Source organism: Equus quagga, chromosome 12 (assembly GCF_021613505.1).
Source record: "Equus quagga isolate Etosha38 chromosome 12, UCLA_HA_Equagga_1.0, whole genome shotgun sequence".
In the NCBI taxonomy this organism is placed as follows: Eukaryota; Metazoa; Chordata; class Mammalia; order Perissodactyla; family Equidae; genus Equus; species Equus quagga.
The window spans coordinates 43093457-43112936 of record NC_060278.1 but is presented as its reverse complement, the minus strand read 5'-3'; the positions used below and the strand labels follow the sequence as shown (position 1 = coordinate 43112936).

Below are 19480 nucleotides of genomic sequence, written 5' to 3'. Positions count from 1 at the left end.
GCTTCAGAATCTTCTGGGCTGCTTGTGGAAAATGCAGCTTCCTGGCCCCACGCTAGACTCTAAATCCAAATTGGAGGTTCCAGAAGTTTTCATTTTTAACCAACTCCTGAGCCGAGTGTCCTGACAACACTGAGGCCTGGTCTGCTGGGTTTCTAGAGAACGGCCCCCCCTTTAACACCCAAGCAGAGTTCCCAGGTGTCAGAGCCCCTTTCCTTCCCTGTGGGGAGCAGCCTTGGCTCCTCCTGGGTGCCCCAGGGAGGTTCCTCGCCCCAATGAGGGGTAGAAAAATTCATCACACGCAGAAACATTAAACAAATTGGGGGTTTTACTTACGTAATAGGGCAAGAGAGGATACAAAAGAAGCCTTTTGGTCCAGCATGTAAAGGGAAAGCTCTAAAACTCAATTTCTTGTAGGGTATGGACCCTGATATGTTTTAAAAGAACCTCGAAAAGAAAGAAAAGGCAGAAAGGTAATCTACAACATGGATGCCCTGTCGCTGAGGAAATGACTACTCAGGCTGAGCGACAGTTCGGAGAAGTCCATCTTCCGTACATGGGAATCTGGCTCCCAGGACAATCCCGCGAGATTGCAACTTTCGAAATTTCTGGGTTAATTCTTAACCAGACTTCAAGAATTTCAGGGCCAAATGTGCTTGGCCTTATTGTGTCTCTGATTTAGAGGTGGGATGCAGAAGGCCTTCCTTAGACAAGCCTCAGCACCTCTTGTCCCTTTCCAGGTCACGCTTCCATGTCCCCAAGGCAACCTGGTGGGCTTCTCCGAGGCTGGTCAGCATCACTGGGCCGCTGGGGCTGGCGTCCTCCAAACCCTCCACTGGCTCCTTCCTCCCGTCTTCCTTTCCTGTGACCAGCAGGCCACAGAGACCTGATCTCTTTCCCACTAACTACTAAATGCTTCTTCTTCCACTTACATCTCTTCTTCTCCTTGACTCCCAGTGCGGCCAGGCAAGCTATAATTATCTTACATGTGTGAAAATGTACCACTATCAACTTTTATCATTTGAGCTAAAACAAGACCATTTGTTTTCTCTTTTCCTCACAAACATTACTGATGCAGAAATGGGGTCCAAGTTCATCTTCAGCATGAGCCTCCAGAACGGGAAGTTGAGTCTGGTTTCATGGCTACAGCTTTCTCCTGCACCTATTCCTTTTTCTGTCCATCTGCCTGTCTTCCCATCCTCTCCACTTCTCAGTGCCACCTTGTTGGGCTTGAGGCCTCAAGTCAAACCTCCTTTGCATGGCCTGGGAAACTTTTTGGGTAGGTGTTGTCACCAATCCTGCAGACTGATCAGCAATAACTATTTTGGACTTCTGGATATTCTGGAAACAAAGTCAGAACAGTGGCCTCTCATGGGGGTTAGCAGAGGGGCATGGTAAGAGGGACCTGCTCTTTCTTTCATCTCCCTATAGCAGTCCACGGGTCATCCTTGGGGAGTGTCAGGCCCAAGATCCATGACCGCCCTAACTTTGAATCCAGGTGAGATGACATCAAACTGGGCAGCACAGAAGAGGAAAGGACGCCACAAAGGCAGCCAATGTGAGCTCATGGGCCTCAGAGGGGTTTCAGCACCAGCCATGGCATCTCCGGTCACCCAGCCTCCCCTGGCTCCCACCTGGAGCCGAAGGCTGGGCCCACCTAAGATCTCCCAGTGCTGATACCCTGGACCTGGCTCCTGTACTCCCACTTCTCTCATCCAACATCCTTCTACTTCCTTCATACCTTTCTCCTACTTACTGGTTCCTGCTCTAAACCATACACTTTCATTTCCAGGTGTAGCGTCTCCCTCTCTCCCAAGACAGCACCCTTCATCAGTCTGGCGTGGAAGAGGAGTTAAGCAGCTGTCAGGAATGAACTAATGGTACTGGGCAGCTGAGTCAGGAGGTCCATGACCTTAGGCAGCCACAGATGTGTGGCTGGCCTGGACACGACAGCCCTCAGGAGCACTCCGCATACAAGCTGCAACTGAACCTGCCATCCCTCACTCCCTCCTGGCCAACTGCACGTTCGTGGCAGAGAAGGGCAAAAGTGACAAGCTTTTATCTACTTTGAACAGTCATGACACACCGTCAACACAGTTTTCAAAGCATCATAGCCTTCAAAGAGATTTTTCTTCCTTCCTTCTTCTCAAGCCTGTAATTAAACTCCTGGTGACAAAGGGGTGGAGGAAGGAGATAGGGGGCAGAACTGCAGACACAAACAGCTCCTTTCCTGCCCTCAGAACCGAGGCAGCCGAGGGCTGTCAGCCTGCGACCTTTCCAAGAGAATATGACATACAATATAACCATCTCACTCCAGGTCAAAACCCTTTCTTATCCCTCATAATCACCACTCTGCCTCCCACCCAGAGTGCTCATATCTGTCAAGTGTTTGCCTCCACGCCAGCCCGCTGCCACCTTCACATGAAGGCTCCGGTGTCAGCAAACCAGCTCTAAGCTCTGCGGGATTGTCCACTGGAGCCATCCGTGTCCAAGAGACGTGACCAGATGGGTGGGGATGGCTCATTCATAACACTCATCCAATTCAACACAGACATTTTTTTCTTCCGAGTATTTTGAGGGTTCAAGTCTGAAATGCTCCTGGATTTGCACTGTTCTCGGGGCAGTGGCTTCCATCCACTCTTGTGGCGTCTGCCCCAGCAGCTCCCATTAGCGGACCAACGCCACCACGCTGGTGGCTACTCCGAATGGGGCGGAGTAGGCCGCCGCGAATCCCTGCAGGCCGATGACGACGTAGCGGCAGCCTTTGGTGATGACTTTCCCCACATTCTATTTTTCGGAAGAGAAGAGAAAAGCACGGGGTTAGTTTAGGCCACATTGTCACCCCTCAGGCACCATGGTGACATACTTAAACAATCACTTTGCCTCCTTTTCCCAGGACCAATGAGCCAGTTACCACCTTTCCACATCTCTGGCATCCCGTCCCCACCCCCAACATAAGAACATGTGGGGGCTCAGAAGAGACTTTGTCATCCTGCAAAGTGCTTTCAAGCACTGCGTATTTCCACATGATTCAGACATCCTCCTGGAAACAGCAGTGAGGCTGCTAGTTCTAAAAACCAAACAACTTTTGTTTTAGTTTTTAAACCAAAGCCCACTCTCTTCTCTGTTCCAACGAAGTTACTGGATCATCCAAAGGCTGGGTCAAGTTCTGCTTCATTCTCCTTATCTGAGAGCCCATCCTGTCCTCCCCCTCCCACCAGGGCATATTCCTGTCCAACGCCCACATTTTCTTTAAAGTGTGCTACTATTCCTGAAACCGAGAGCTAACGAGTTATAAAATTTCCCCTAGGGGAAAAACTTGGAGATAAGCTTTGCTAATGACAGCTGTGCACATTTAACATAATCAACTCTTGTTCAAAACTACCCAGGTCTTTCTGCCCCTTCTTAGGATATGAGAGAGCTGTCTTTCCCAGGAAGTCAAGGTCCAGACGTCAAGATTCAGCCTCACAAGGCCAAAGGCAGGCTGAAGATAACAACTAACCAGAAAAATCCAGACCATCAAGGAAAAAGAAATTCACTCCTCAAGGCCAAATGCAGGCTAGCAGGAAGGCACCAACGAGCAAGACCGTATGCTCCCCGTCCCCTACCTAAAAGCCCAGATAAAAACCCCTACCTTTTTCCCTTCGATGGGGTGGAGCTGAGTTCTAACTCTCATCTCCTCATCTGGCTGCTTTTCGATAATAATAAACCCTCTGTCCTTGCCACAAGCCTGATGTTTCAGTTATTGGCCCTATGGTGCTACAGGTACAAGAACCTGTCTTTGAGCTCGGTAACATTCTCTGATTGCTGTGATCCACAGAAGTCTTGGGTTTCCATTACACTTATAAACTCCTGGAGGGTAAGGACTGGGCCATGTTTTCTTGGTATCCACTCCTTCTCCTCCTTTTCTGTAAGGCCTGCTGCTAGACAGGGGTGTCCAAGGGATTCAGATGGAATTGCAACAGAAAAATTAAGATCACCACCACGACTAACACTGATTGTGCTGTTGCCCCCAAGTCTTTCTCTTCCCCACTCTCAACTTCTGTCATCATTCTTGATGACAGTGATATCCATGTAGATGACCTGAATCTTGTCTCTCGGCCCTCTGACTTTTCTACCCAATAAACACTTGAAATTCCTAGTTTCACTTAAAATCCCTGATCACAGTCACAAACTTCACTTTGACTTCCAATACTGCCTTTCAAACCTACTCTATCTGTCTAGGAGGCTGAGTTCCCCTCTCTTCCAGATACTACTTTTCCTTTCTCCGCAAGCCTCCCCACCCTCAACACACACAGACACACAGTCTCCATACCTTCACTAGATGATCCCACTTCATCTTTCACTGAAAAGAGCAGAAGTCACTGGGGAACCCATTCATCTTCCCGGCACTGTCTACAAACCCATACCTGCCCTGGCTTCTCCCACTTTGTTCCAGCAGAAAAAATTGCCCTCTTCCCCCAAGGCCATTCACTTGACACTTGCTGTTGGTACCCTCTCTTGGTTTGACCTTGGCTTCCCCTGCTCCTGCATCATCATTCTCCTCCTCCCCATTGGATCACTCCCATTAGCTTACACAAATGCTCAGATATCACCTTGAGTCCACATCCTTCTCTACGTCCCACCCTGGGTCTCTGCTCTCCATATGCTAAACCAATGGGAAGAGCCATCCCCACATACTGCCTCCACTTCCTCCATTCTTGTTCCCTCTTACTCTGGCTCCTAGCGTCACCCATCCAAGACTGCTTGGTCCTGGCCATCTGCAACTGCCATGTTGCCTGATCCAATGGACACTTTTCTCTCCTCCCTTCCCTGGCTTCTCAGCAGCTTTTGACATACTTCATGAAACAATCATTTGGCCTCTTTGGCTCCATATTTTCTTGGTATCCCCTACCTCACAGACAGCCCCTCCTCAGCTTTCTTTACTGGATTATCCCTTCTATCAAACTGTAAACTGATGGAGTTCTGCACTACTCAGTCCTGGGTCCTCTTCTCTATTTTTTATTTCTTTATTTGAGTATAATCTCTCCTTAAATGGTCTCATCCATTTCCAATGATTTTAAGTACCTCCCGGATGTGGATAACTTTTAAATTTATATCTTTGGCTCAGACTCAAATATTCCACTTTCTACTTGAGGTCTCCACTTTTTGAGACCTTGTGATTTCTCTGGCATACACCCTCCCTTGTTGCACTAAGCAGATACAGTCATGCGTTGCTTAACGACAGGGAGACGTTCTGAGAAACGTGTTAGGCGATTTTGTCATTGTGCGAACATCATAGAATGTACTTATACAAACCTAGATGGTATAGCCTACTACACACCTAGGCTGTATGGTACTAATCTTATGGGACCACCATTGTATATGCGGCCTGTCCTTGACTGAAACGTCATTATGTGGTGCATGACTGTAAACCTAACTTGGATTGGCTGCCAGTATGTTCCTCGTGGCCTTTGGCTATCAGGCTTCAACAAGAAGAAAGCATGAAGGAGCTACATCTATCCAGGATCATACAGCTGGTAAAAGGCAGAGCTGAAGTCCAATCCCAAAGAAATCTCATCTCAGGGCCCCCGTCCTTAAGCCCCACATTATACTTCCCTTCTTTAATGAAGGCCCCATGTAACCTTGTAGCCAACTGCTTGCCTCCTGGGCTTAAATTCCAGCTCAATCACTTATTTAACTTTCCTTGGGCTCAGTTTCCTCACCTATAAAATGGGAATATTTAGTAACCACCTCATTGAGTTGTTGAGAGGATTAAATGGGTTCATACAAGGAAGGCACTTAGAACAGAGCCTGGCGCAAACTCCAGGTAGTACACGTGGCCCCAAACGTCAGCTATTCTTACTGTAAAACAACATTTGCCTCCTTATATTACATAGTAGTTTAGGTGGGTGGTGCTAATACATAAATCAAAGATATTCTGTTATCTGTTCAGGAAAGTTTCTTAAGAGTATACTTTCCTATTAGTCCTGGCTTCAGCTTTCATCATCCTCACAATAACAGAATGAGGGCGGGAACATTCTAGTGCTTATCACTGTAGCCCTAGTACCCAGAAAGGGCCTGGGGCTTCCTTTGGTGGCTCTCGGGCTAAAGGAGGAGCTCTGGGAGAGCCAGGAGCATCAATGGCTTCTCTAGACACTGATTCCCAGGACTCTGCCCTTTCAACTTCTCAATGAGACATTAGGGTGCATGCGTGTGAGTGTGTGTATGGCGGGGTGATGTTGCTAAGAGATTCATCTCTATAAATGCATAATAAGATTCAGTGGGAGAATTTTACTTATCTGTTTGAAATAACAACAACAACAAAACTGTTCTCTGGGAGCAAGTACAACAGTCAAGAGCATCCTTTATAAGCAATGCCATCGGAACCATGGATGACCTGCATTACACTTGACATTTGGGGTGTTTGTGCATCCATTTTCCTCAGCTGCAGTTTTTAAAAAAACTGCTTGTCACTTCATCTTTGCAATTTAGAAAAAAGCTACAAAAATAGCTCATTAGCTGGAATACTGTCAAAACACAGATTTGAGAAAGGTGATGAAAGGAAATGTAAATATCTTTCAATGATCATTTCAGCATCCTTCCAGGGAGCAGTTTGAATTCTTTGATCTTAGCAGAGCTTTCGACCCAAATAATCTTGCAGAGGGGCGGAGGGCAATGTGGGAACACGGGAAAGCATGGTAGGTTGAATAATGCCCCCCCAAGATGCCCGGGTCTTAACCTCCAGAATCTGTGAATATGTGACCTTATATGGTAACAGGAACTTGGCAGATAAGATTCAATTAAGGATCTTGAGATGGGGAGAGTATCATGGATTATCCAGGTGGGCCCAATTATAAGGATTCATATATCTTTATAAGGCTCCAAATAAGGACAAAGGTCCTTTTAAGAGGGGTGCAGGAAGAATTAGAGAGAAGGTGATGTAGTAACAGAAGCAGAGGGGCAGAGAGAAAGCGACATGCAGATGCTATGCTACTGGCTGTGAAGGCGGAGGAAGGGGACCTCTTTGAAGCTGGAAAGAGCAGAGAGATGGATTCTTCCGTGGAACCCCAGAAGGAACCAGCCTGCCAACTTTAGCTCAGTGAGACTGATTTTGGACTGCTGGCCTCCAGAGCTGTAGGAGAATAAATTTGTGTTGCCTTGAACCACTCTGTCTGTGGTCATCTGTTACAGCCATCATAGGAAACTAGCACAGGGAGAGAGGCATTCTGGGGGCTCCTGGGTATTCAACAAACCCTCTGATGTCAGAGATCCCCTGCCCCCTCCAGTTTCACAAAGGAAACCAGCTCTCAATAAAGGTTACTTTCCCCTGATAGAAAGATCAGGCCTTCAGCGGTGACCTTTGGTCAGGTCCCAGGCACAAAGCCGAGGCGGGCAGGAGGTTATAAAAGCTGATTTCTTTCTGAGTTAGAGCTCATTAAAAACTAATCAGGAAGAAACAGCCATCGGGGCCTCTCCTCCAGCTCTTAGATAACAGCCAACAGTTACAGAAGCTTTGTCACAGGCCATGTGCTAAGATCTCAACACCCATTAACTCACATACTCCTTACCACACCCTACCAGTAATCCCATGTTACAGCTGAGGAAACTGAGGCAGAGAGAGGCAAGCACAGCCTGAGGGATTATAACACACCACCAGTGCCCTTGACCTAACCACCTACTTGGAACGTGGGGACATTTTTCTCCCTCTTGAGCTCAAGGTTACTCCAACACCCTATAGTTTCCTTCCCCAACCCTCTTCTAGCTGCCCACTTAACACAAGTTAATTACTTTCCTTATCTACACCTCCCCTGTGGCTCTCAGAGATGCCTGGGAAAGGGGACCTGTTATTTTAAGCTAGGTTTTGGGTTTCATCCCCTCACCCCAACTGCTTGTGCACAAGCCGGAGCCAGGTGCGGCCCCGCCCCCAGCTCGAGCGGCCTTGAACAGTGGCTAAACTTCCTTACACGCCAGTTTCCTCCACTGCGAAATGGGGATCCACAGCTTTCCAAGGTTGTTGGCAGGATTCAGAGATGACGCTTGTGAAATGTGGGGCAGAGCGCTCCGCACCCTGTAAGAGCACAGCAAACACATGTCCCCTCCCCTCCCCCGGACCCGGAAAATGGCACTTTAAAAACAATTAACACACCGTATGAACACGAGTATCATTCCTTAAAAATCGGCTGGGAACCGGAGTCCCAGGCACACAGCCTAGGGAGCCCAGACCTCCAGGAGAGCCGGACTGCTCAGCACTGGGGTCGAGCCCTGCTTGGGGCCATGGGCCACGGGGAAGGGAAGCCAACCCTTCCACATTTCACAAAGGCCAAGGACCTTTCTTTAAATAGAAGCAGGAAGGGATGTGGGCAAAGGATTTGAGCAGTTAACAGAAGAATAGGAACTTTAATCACCCCTCCTGGAAGGAAAAACGATTGTTAATAATGTGGAGCCCTTTGTGGACCACTCCTTATTCCACTGGACCCAAGTACGGTAAAATTTCACCTAGCCACTAAAGCAGGAATTAATCACCTTTCCGCGTTTCTAGCTGAGCCGTGGCTGTTCGAATGGATTTTCAGCAAAGAGGGCCCGGCTGTTTTCCTCTTCCACATGGGTGCCTAACCGGTCACCCTCTCGGTTGCCTCCGAGAAAGTGGAAGCTTAAGCTGCACTCTGGATGCCAGAGCTTCTCTATCCAGTGAATTTTTTTCTCTTTTTTAAAATTAAAAAGTGAAATTCACATAACATAACAATTAACCATTTTCAAATGCCCGGTTCAGTGGTGTCGAGCACACTCACAACGTTGTGCAACCACCACTTCAATCTGCTTCCAAAACATTCTCATCACCCCCAAAGGAAAAGCCATATTCATTCAGCAGTTGCTCTCCACTCCTCCTTACCCCCAGTCCTTGGCAACCAACAACCTGCATTCTGTCTCCTTGGATTTACCTATTCTGGATATTTTATGTAAATGGACTCATATGTACAAAAGATGCCCTAGTGCGTCTGGCTTCTTTCACTAGTATAGTGTTTCAGAGGTTCATCCATCTTGTAGCATGTACTTACTTCCTTTTTATGGCTGAATAATATTCCACTGTAGCCAGCCTGGTGGTCTAGTGGTTAAGATCCGGTGCTCTCACTGCAGCTGGAGTTTGTTTCCCAGTCAGGGAACACCACCACCCACCTGTCAGTTGTCATACTGTTGCAGCTGCGTGTTGCTGAGACACTGAAAGCTCTGCCACTGAGATTTCAAATACCAGCAGGATCACCCATGGTGGACAGGTTTCAGCAAAGCTTCCCAACTAGATAACCTAGGAAGAAGGGTCTGGCCACCCACTTCCGAAAAAATTGGCCACGAAAACCCTATGAATAGCAGTGGAGCATGTCTGTCTGATACAGTGCCAGAAAGTGAGAGGATGGCACAAAAAGATGGGGCAGCGTGCTGCTCTGCTGGATACGGGGTCCGTAGGAGTCAGAATTGACTTAACGGCACCATCAACAAAAAATACTCCACTGCATGTATGCACCACATTTTGTCTATTTATCAGTTGATGGACATTCGTGTTTTTTCCACCACTTAGCTATTGCAAATAATACTGCTTTGAATATGTGTGTGCATATATATATTTGTTTGAGTATCTATTTTCAATTCTTTCGGGTATGTCCACAAAAGATGACATGAGCCATATTAAAAGAGAGCTGGAGCAGCCATTTCAGAGGAATTGCCTTGCATGTTTTGTTTTCTTTATCTTCCAAACCGGACCAGACTGCCAACATTCCAAGAAGTCAGTAAGGACAAGAAGATCCTGTTTGTAAGAGCTGATGAAACTGGACTTTGCCGATGACCAAATCACTGCCCCATCAATGAAGTCCGAGTCTAGCCTTTGGCCTGATGACCACATCTCAAGCCCATCTATGAAGCACAAACCCAGCCTCACCTCATCCAGCACCAATGAACTCTGCCTTAATACAGCTCACCTCATCTTCCTCCCTTTTTCCCATAAAAACGCTCAGCCCCTCTCCTGTAATCGGAATACTATTTGGGTTTCTACCCTAATCTGTGCTCCCCAAATTGCAGTTTTTTGATCCCAATAAGTGCTTTGCCTCTTAAACTGGTCTCTGTTTTTGCCGGAGGACAGTATCTAGGAGCGGAATTGCTGGAACATATGGTAATTCTATGTTTACTTTTTTTGAGGAACTGCCAAATAGTCTTGCACAGCAGCTGCACCATTTCACATTTCTACCAGCAGTTCACAAGAATCCCAATTGCTCCACATCTTTGCCAACACTTGCCATTTTCTTTGCTTTTCTTTCTTTTTTTGTGTGTGAATACAGCTATCCTAGTGGGTGTGAAGTAGTACCCCATTATTAACCTGTGAAACCTACGCTCATCCTCTGTGCCCAGTTTTCACGTCACCACTGATCTGAAACTTCCCTGACTTTACAACCTTATCCCTCGGGATTAACTGCCCGGCTCTGCACCCTGCAGCTCCATGGTGGTGCCCCAGCTATGCCAGCGTCTCCCTGGGAGGCTGTGGACTTCTCTAGGGCAGGACTGCATCACATCCATTTTTGTATCTCTGGGGCTTAGCACAATGCCAGGCACCCAGTGAGCACCCAAAAAACATCATCAAGTGCCAGCCTCTGAGCTGAGATTTCCACATTATCAGTTCACTGGCTGAGAGGCAAATGTGGCTTCTTTGCATTCAGTTGGGACCAGGAAGGAGGACGGTCTGAGCATGACCCTAAGTCTGAAAGTCCCAACTTTACAGCTTTTATTTATCTATTTGACCACTGTTTGTATACTGCTCCCGAAGCTGCTGACACACCTTTAAAGACGATGATAAACCTAAGCTTCCAGGTATGGAGACTGGATGGTTTCAGGTATGAGAAGAGGCCACTGGAAGACACAGCTGGACAATAAACCCCATACGGCCTTTGGCCTTTGGCCTTTGGCCAGGACACTATGAGTTACGTGATTTTTTTCTGGCTGGCCTTGTCCAGCCCCAGGGAGCAGACCTGGGAACTGCCTTTGGGCTTTGATCTCTGAGCATGAAACTGTCATTTTATCCCATACTCATATTCACATTCTCTCTCTCTCTCCCCCTCTATTTCCTCCCGGCAAAGGCAAATGTTAATGGTTGCAGGGAGGGGAGTACAAAGATAGCCGACCAGGAGAAGAGAAGAGTAGATTCAACAAGAGCATATTTATGTATTTGCTGAGCTCTCAGGCCCCGGAAATAACCTCGGGAATATTTGAGGGACTAACCCAAATAATTCTCAGCCAGTGGGATATCCCGGAGAGGACGTTGCCGGAAAGCCGACAAACTGGGCTGCTCCCCACTCTCCAACTGGGTCACCTTCTACAAGTCACCTAACCACGCCCAGGCCTCAGTATTCCCATCTGTAAAACAGGGACAGATTTCCGTCTACCAACTATACAGGGGAGTGAGAAGACAACTAGGATAAGCGCCCCTTGGGAATATCATTAAGCTGCCAGAAGCGGGGTAGCGGGTGGAGCGGCGCCCAGAGAAATCTCTCACTTAATTTCCCTCCTTTACTTGCAACTTTTTGCTCACTTCCCAGGTCACAGACGAACAGTTTTGGGGACTCCAGTAGGGGATGCTGGCGAGGGGGTGGGAGTGGGAGGCCGAGGGGGGCGCAGGGGAGGCCTGGAGAGGCTGAGCGCGGTCAGACGGAGGGCACCGACTCCAGCGCCCCCCGGCCGATCAGTCAGGAAGCCCGGGCCGGGCGCCCCGCACACCCCGACCCCCGGGGGCAGAGGGAGGCGCGGGGCCCTACCTTGCCGTACTTCTTCAGCTTCTGCCGGTACCTCCTCTTGGGCTTCTCGCCGGGCGCCGGCTCCTCCAGCGGCTCGTAGCGCTCGGGGAGCACGGCCAGGTGCACCCGCCGCGCGCTCCGGGCCCCCGGGCGCCGCGCGCTCGCCTCGCTCTCCGCCGCCTCGTCCCCGCACTCCAGGTGCTCCAGGATGGCGACCACCTCCTCGTCCCCCTCCGTCCGCCCTCGCCCCCGGGGCCCGCGGCGCTGGAGGCCGCTCGCCGCCTTGCTTCGGAGCCTGGCTCCCACCGCCATGATGCTGCGGCCCCTCCGCCGAAGGTCGGTGCGCGAAGACACCAACCTTTGGTCCCCGCCTGCGCCTTCACCCCCGCCGCCCGCCCCAGCCCGGACGGGGCGGGAGACTCGGGGTCTCAGCGCCCCCTGGCCGTGGGGCCCAGAATTGCGACCGCTCCACCCGGGCCCTGGCCTCGGGGCGAGGAGCGCTCAGCCTCACCTGTCCGGGTACCACCTGTTGGACAGCGGCGTGAGGGATACACCGAAAGCTCAAAGCACAAAGAACGTAGAAAGTAAGTTCGACCGCACTTGCAGCGAAACAAATGAACCCTGAATAATGAGACTTCATTTGCCCACGTTCAAACTGGCAGAGATGATGATCATGATGATGATGATAAAGATTATACTCAGTGCTGGTGAGGAAATGGCGAGACGATCATGTCATATCAATTGTATCATGTCACACTGTATTATCAATACAATATTCATGGGATGCAAACGGGAAGGCAATCAGAAAATATTGATCAAGAGTTCTGAAAAAAGACTATACTTTTTTTTTTTTGAGAAAGATCAGCCCTGAGCTAACATCTGCTGCCAATCCTCCTCTTTTTGCTGAGGAAGACTGGCCCTGAGCTAACATCCGTGCCCATCTTCCTCTGCTTTATATGTGGGACGCCTACCACAGCATGGCTTGCCAAGCGGTGCCATGTCCGCAGCCGGGATCCAGGCCGGCAAACCCCGGGCCACTGAAGCAGAACGTGTGCACTTAACCGCTGCACCACCAGGCCAGCTCCACGACTACACTTTTCTGTAGGGATCTATGATAAGAAAATATTCGGAAACGCAAAGCAGCGTGTGCACGGTGTCAGTCACAGTCAGACATCAGTGAAAAAGTGGAGCAAATCAACAGTGGAGTGGCAAGCTAAGTTCTGGCGCCAGTATATGACATTATGTGATGTAATCATTAAAATCATGTTCAAGAATACCACTCTGGTAGATTTGCATTCTCAGTGTGCTGTGAATCTCAACCTGTTCAGGATGGCTTATTTTCTAATGTGGGTAAATGTCTCTTAATTCTTGGAAACTTAGAGTTAAGTATAAAATACTATGGGTTATTAATTTCATTAATATTTTATTATTAAAATGTGTGATAACTTTAAGAATGATTTGAATATATTGCTATAAGCACATAAAATATTTGTAATTTATATTTATTATTTATAATTTTAAAATATTTACATTTATAATTAGAATATAAAAATTAGTTTAATGATTCCAACTTAAAATGTATAATCAAGTAATTGATTTAGAATTTTAAATTCAAAGGAATAAAAAATCAGCTTAATTTACTATATTTATAAGAATTACGTAGTCTTGTACATAGTTGAAGTACTTAAAAAGAACATCAAACATACTAAATTTATAAAAGTCATTGAAAATGTTTAAGATAATTAAATTAAGTGAATGGTAAAAGCCCCCTTATGGTGATTGTTAAATTTTATTAGGTTTGTAAATAAAATAAAATAATATGCGAGTTGGGGCCAGCCCCCATGGCCAAGTGGTTAAGTTCACACAGGCTCCACTTCAGTGGCCCAGAGTTTCCCTGGTTCGGATCCTGGGCGCGGACATGGCACTGCTCATCAGGCCATGCTGAGGTGGCATCCCACATAGCACAGCCAGAGGGACCTACAGCTGGAATATATGACTATGTACTGGGGGGGTTTGGGGAGAAGAAGGGAAGGAAAAGAAAAAAAAAAGATGGGCAACCGATGTTAGCTCAGGTGCCAATCTTTAAAAAAATATATGCAAGTTGAATTTACAAGGTTAAGGGAAATTAGATTCATGGATTTGTAACTTTTCTAATGTAACTATTAATTTATAAACAAAAAGAGACCCTAACAGACCCTTTTCTGTGTATAAAACTGACTTGAGAACCCTAGACCACGTACAAATGGAGACAAAGTTGAAATGCCCATGGGATCTAAATGCAGTTTTGCCCATACAAAATATTATTCAAATATCACAACATCTCTTAGACTTTGCGCATTGGAAAGAGGGTGGAAAGGATGCTGCGTGCCAATCCACGGGAATCTTTCCGTACTGGTCAGAATAAGGAACCTGCCTTTCAAGGGGCAAAAACATTGGAGAGCTAAGATTCATAGAAAGACCTCATCAGTTATTGAGTAAAAAAAAGCTTAGAGACCTCAGAGTCTTAAGAATAATTGCTTATTTGGAATAACTCGCATAGAAACAGTTACAGATATTTAAGTGAAAACAGTTTCCATTTGTAAACATAGAAAGACTTTATAGTTTAATCTTTGGTTTTGTAATAAACGTGTGAATTTGGAAAGAAGGAAAAAAAGGAAGTGGGGAGGAGATCTGTATGGACTTGAAGTTTTCGGAATTAAAGTTGTTTAAAACTATTAGTTTATTTTTATAGACTGGCTTAGGCTCAAGAAGAAGTGTATCTCTGGAGCTGATAAGGACTGGTTATAAACAACGGAACAGATACAACAGGTTTCACTTTCCAAAGATTGCAACTCAAAGTGAGTGGGGAGCAGTTTTGCACCCCAGCTAAGTCTTGGATTTTGAGCAGCCAAAAAAAGGGAAGATGGTCATCCCCACCCCTTCTTAGGTTAAAAAATTTATTTTTTTAAAAGATTATTTTTAATTTGAGTCCTTCTATATTAAATATCTTTTAGTTCAAAAGGTGATAAAACAGACGGCATATAGAAAGGAGAAATGTAACATCTGACTTAACATTTTAAGTATTTTCTTAAGGTGGTAATCCCATACATGCAGATCCCGTTGAAGGCAAAATTGGGAATTTCAGGTGAAGGACATTTTCATTTCTCTTAAGGGGTTGGATTTCTGCACCAAACTAAAGAGCACAGATTTGAGGTAAATACAATGTAAACATGAGGTTACAGTTAAGGGATGTTACAACTAAAATTTGCTAAAATCGTTAAAACTGGGGTCTTCCATAAATTGTTTCTCTTGAAATATGAAGAAGAGTTAAAAGTTTTGTTTTCTCTTTCCGGGAGAGAGCCAGCCTTCTCCTGTCTTGTGGCTACCGTGAGGGGCTGATCTTTGAGCTCGTCAGCGTTTGGACTAGGAGGGGATGGGGGCTCAGTGTCAGCGTTTGGGCTCACCTCTGACTTCAACTCCAGCAGGGCCCTGGCATCCACCACTGTGCGAACGATCGAAAGCCCACGTGCTGTCTGCTTTCTGCTGCTCCTCCTTTGCGCTTTCTCAGCACGATTCTGGGGCTGAGGGGGCAATTGCAGGGCTGCATGATTTGCTCCTTTTTTATCTGGGGTTCTTTCAGATTCCAGCCTAGGCTGCCAGCCCGCGCTGTAACTGAAAGCTTGGCTCTTTCTCCTTATCCCGGAGGAGTCGCCCCTCAGTGCCAGGCAGGGCCCCTCCTCTGCCCGCCCTCCGGCTCAGACTTGTCCAGCAGCCGGAGCCAGCTGCTCATCCATGAGACGCTTGTCCCTCTGGAATCTCGTTCACAGGCTCCCCTGCATCCACCACCCCTTGATACCACCATAGAATATGATTTTTATTTGTATGTTACCACCAGAGCGAGAGCCTCTTTGATAATTCTATATCAGTAGTCTCCTGTGGAGAAAGCTCTAAGGCGTAACATCTAACATTCAAAATAATTCTTCAACAGTATAATGGAATTATATCTTATTGGGTTGTATTTATCCAAAAACCACAGAAGATTTGGAAAACGACTGAGCTATTTGCACTTAATAATAAGATAATGGGAAAATAGAGAATTAAGCTCAGAATATGACCTTATGAGTTAAAAGAATATTTTTGACAAAACCTAGAAAACCCCCATTGGTATGTATTCTCCCTTGCCAACAGTATGTCATTCTAATATACATATACACATATATATTCTAATATGCATAGATATTCTAATATACATATATATTCATGAATATGTATATACATATACATGTGTACATATATATTCTAATGTATATATGTGTATGTGTGTATATATATATATATGATTTTCTTCCTGGAGGTAGATTAAGAAATCTTAATAACCGATACTGTATTTAGAAAACAGAAACATGGAAAATTGTCTTGGCTCATATATACTGTGAAAACTAAATAAATTATTATTATAATTTAGACCTGCAGTTTGATATGACAACACTTAGCATGCACGATATATTGATTGGAAGGGAACACTATCATGCATGACAGAGAAAAGAAAAACTTGAAGCTGGCAGGCAGGTGGAGAAAGAAGGTAATTGAAAATCTCATATTAGGACAGGATTTAGTACAATGAAAATTGGAAACATGAAACTGTAGATTATAAATATATTAGTAGAAATTGAATAGTAGAAGTCAGAATGGGTTTGTCCAGAACACACATATATAAATCTCACACACGTAACTGGAATGAGTCATGGCAGGTGAGCCAGACAGTGACTAGGTGAAATTCCTGCTCAGTCCTTTCAAGACTGAACTGTGGAGGTATTTCAATTTCTCTTCATGATGTCAACTCATAAAACCAAGGTACCTTTTGCAGGGGCTGTAGATGATGCCAGAAGTAGAAAGTAGAAGCTAAAATCTTAAGAACTCAGAACTGTCCAATGCTGACCCTTCCAGACTGAAAATGAACTGAAATATGTGGATGGAACTTCCATAACCCGCAGAGTGGGAGTTATTTCAGAGTTCTCTGGACCAAAGTAATTTTACTCTATATCCCATGGTGCTAAGGACAAAGGCAAGTACAAAAGAAAATGTGAATTTCATTTAGCAGTTTTATGGTTAGTATTAAGACTGGTGTCACTATTTTGAATCTATTTCTTTTATTGGCCAATAAATAATCATGTTAGCTTTGTTATAAATCAAGAGCTTCAGAGTGACAGTTATATGAGTCATTTATTATAAAAGGAGGTATAATTATAGTTTGGATATAGGGTTAAGAATTTAAATATTATGGTTGTGAAGAAACATTAGTACTAAATTGAAAATGGCTATGAACTTATTATATATGTGTGTATGTATATTTATATATATTTTTATTTTTATATGTTTATTATATTTATCATATGTAATATATATTTATATTTCCATCTCTGTCCACTGCCTACAATTCAGGTCATTCCAGTGGCACAAAGTCAGAGAAACCCCCCTAGCGTTCACAGTTGGTCTCTAATATCAATCTCCACTGGAAGGAATTGGGGCTTAGAAAAGTGGCTGGTTGCATGTCTGGGACACAGCAGGCATTAAGATGGCCCTGGGATATCTTGTTACCAGAAAGCAAAGACACTTTGAAAAATTTGTGCCTTTTTGTCGAAACGCTACATGGCTTTTTGTAGCGTTAAAGGATTCCTTTGGCTAAATTGTGACATTTTGATCACCAAAAAAGAACAAATGACTACAAAAGAATTGAAACCAATTGAGTCAATGAAAAGGCATTGGTTCATAACGGTATTCTAAGAGCAAAAAGTATATGGTATAAAAAGAATATGGCTATGAAAGACTGTTCTTTTTACATATCATTTTAATATCTCTGTTTTTTGGCCTTGCTAGATTTGCACAGCATGAAAAGAACGCAGAATTCCATCAGTTTCAAGAAAATTTATGAAAGCATTACATTTGGATGGGAGAGAGCCAATGGGGTGGAAGTAGGTGACTTTGTAGCCAGATGGAAAGACATTTAAATAACCTAAGCAAGTTAAAAAAGGGGAAAATCCAACTGAAGTGGTGAGGGACCTTCGCCTCTAATCCATTTGTAGGCAGAAGAAATGTGACATGTTATTAGTTAAATCTAGGGAACGTGAGCCATCTACTTTCCCAGTGCAATGAGGTGTCTTGTGCAGGTGGGACGCAAACACTGCATCCTGGACAGGGGTTCGCTCTGCCCTCTAGTGGTTCCATCTGGTAATAACTGGAACTAACCATTTCAATGTGTCAAAAACTTGAAAAGAAATGGCGTGGCATTTCTGTGCTTTTGGCTGGGATTATATCCATTTAATCTGGTAGCAGGGACTCTCTCACACCGACCAGAACCTTTGCTTGACAAATGCATTGTTACTTAAATGCAGCTCGATAGATGAAACTTTTCTAAAATTGGGCCCACAAAGAAAAATGTGAAAGCGGTTTTTATTGATAAAAATGTGAGAAAGCACTAGCAGCACAGCAAGCTGGGATTCCAGAAGCCGGAGTGCATAACCTTGCTGGGCCAGACTGTGGACGAAATGACTTGCAACATCTTTGAATGCAGTTTCCTCATCAGAGATATGAGGACGTGAATGAAATGACTTCTCAGGCCACATCTGTCTCTGATATTCTGCAAACCAAGTCTCTAAGAGTTGAAAAATCTGAACCAATTTCTCAGTCTGGATTCATATCTGTTTCTTTTTTTTAAACTGCAAGAAAACAAATATTTAATCTCTGGATTGGAGAAGACTTTTTATGAATAAGAGTAATGAAAGAAATTATAAAGGAAAGACGAATAACTCAGAAGAGAGCACTAAGCAAAGTAAAAGAGAGTGTTGGACACAAATAAGACAAATATTATAAGAGCAAACTTTTATTGTGTTTAGATAGCTAACATTTACTGGGGGCATGAGAAGTGCCAGTCATATTCTAAGGGCTCCATGTGATTCCATTTCATGGATTCATTTCTTTCCATACATTCCTTTCCATCCTAACAAACAGGATCATACTTTTAAAAGAAGGTTAAAGAAAACATTACTGCTTAAGTTTTGGATCCCATTTTGTACTTAACATCTGAAGCCAAAAGGCTTGGGTTAGCCCAGCCTTTGCAGCCTCTTGACAAACAGCCGAGAAAAAAAAAAATTACGTCTGCTGTATGCCTATTTTGAAGCCATCTACTTTTTGAATAATAATAATACAAAGAATGCCTTTTTCATTTGATGGGGAGAAGGGTTGCAAGAATGCCGGAGGGAAAGTGAAAAAGAGGGACTGTCTTTTTAGAGAGAGAACAGAGACCATATTGATGCTAGTGAAATCAAAATGCCATCAGGGCAGAATCTCCAGCATTGTGTTGTTATGGAACCCAAACACAGTAGGGCCAATACCAGCTGCACAGTAGGGCCAATAACTGAAATGTCAGGCTTGTGGCAAGGAAAGAGGATTTATTATTACTGAAAGGCAGCCAGACGAGGAGATGGGAGTCAGAACTCAGATCCACCTCCTTGAAGAGAAAAAGGTAGGGGTTTTCATCTGGGGTGTTAGGTAGGGGAGGGGAGCGTGTGCTGGGGTTTTAGGTGGGGGAGGGGAGCGTGTGCTGGGGTTTTAGGGAGGGGATGGGGAGCGTGTGGCCTTGCTGGTTGGCACCTTCCCACCAGCCTGTGTTTGGCCTTGAAGACGAATTTCTTTTCCCTTGACGGTCTGGACTTTTCTGGTTAGTTTTCATCTTAAGCCTGCCTTTGGCTTTG

The 19480-nt window shown here is 45.3% G+C and overlaps 1 protein-coding gene across 1 annotated transcript; it reads right to left on the bottom strand.

Annotated features, from left to right (window-relative positions):
• Nucleotides 1–305: 305 nt before the first annotated feature.
• Nucleotides 306–12113, bottom strand: C12H1orf115 (chromosome 12 C1orf115 homolog). Its single transcript, XM_046679813.1, has 2 exons — nt 11772–12113; nt 306–2784 (listed from the first exon to the last, which is right to left on the bottom strand). The coding sequence occupies exons 1-2, from the start codon at nt 12060–12062 to the stop codon at nt 2665–2667; spliced, it is 411 nt and encodes a 136-aa protein (XP_046535769.1). The 5' UTR covers nt 12063–12113; the 3' UTR covers nt 306–2664.
• Between the last annotated feature and the right edge of the window lie 7367 nt (nt 12114–19480).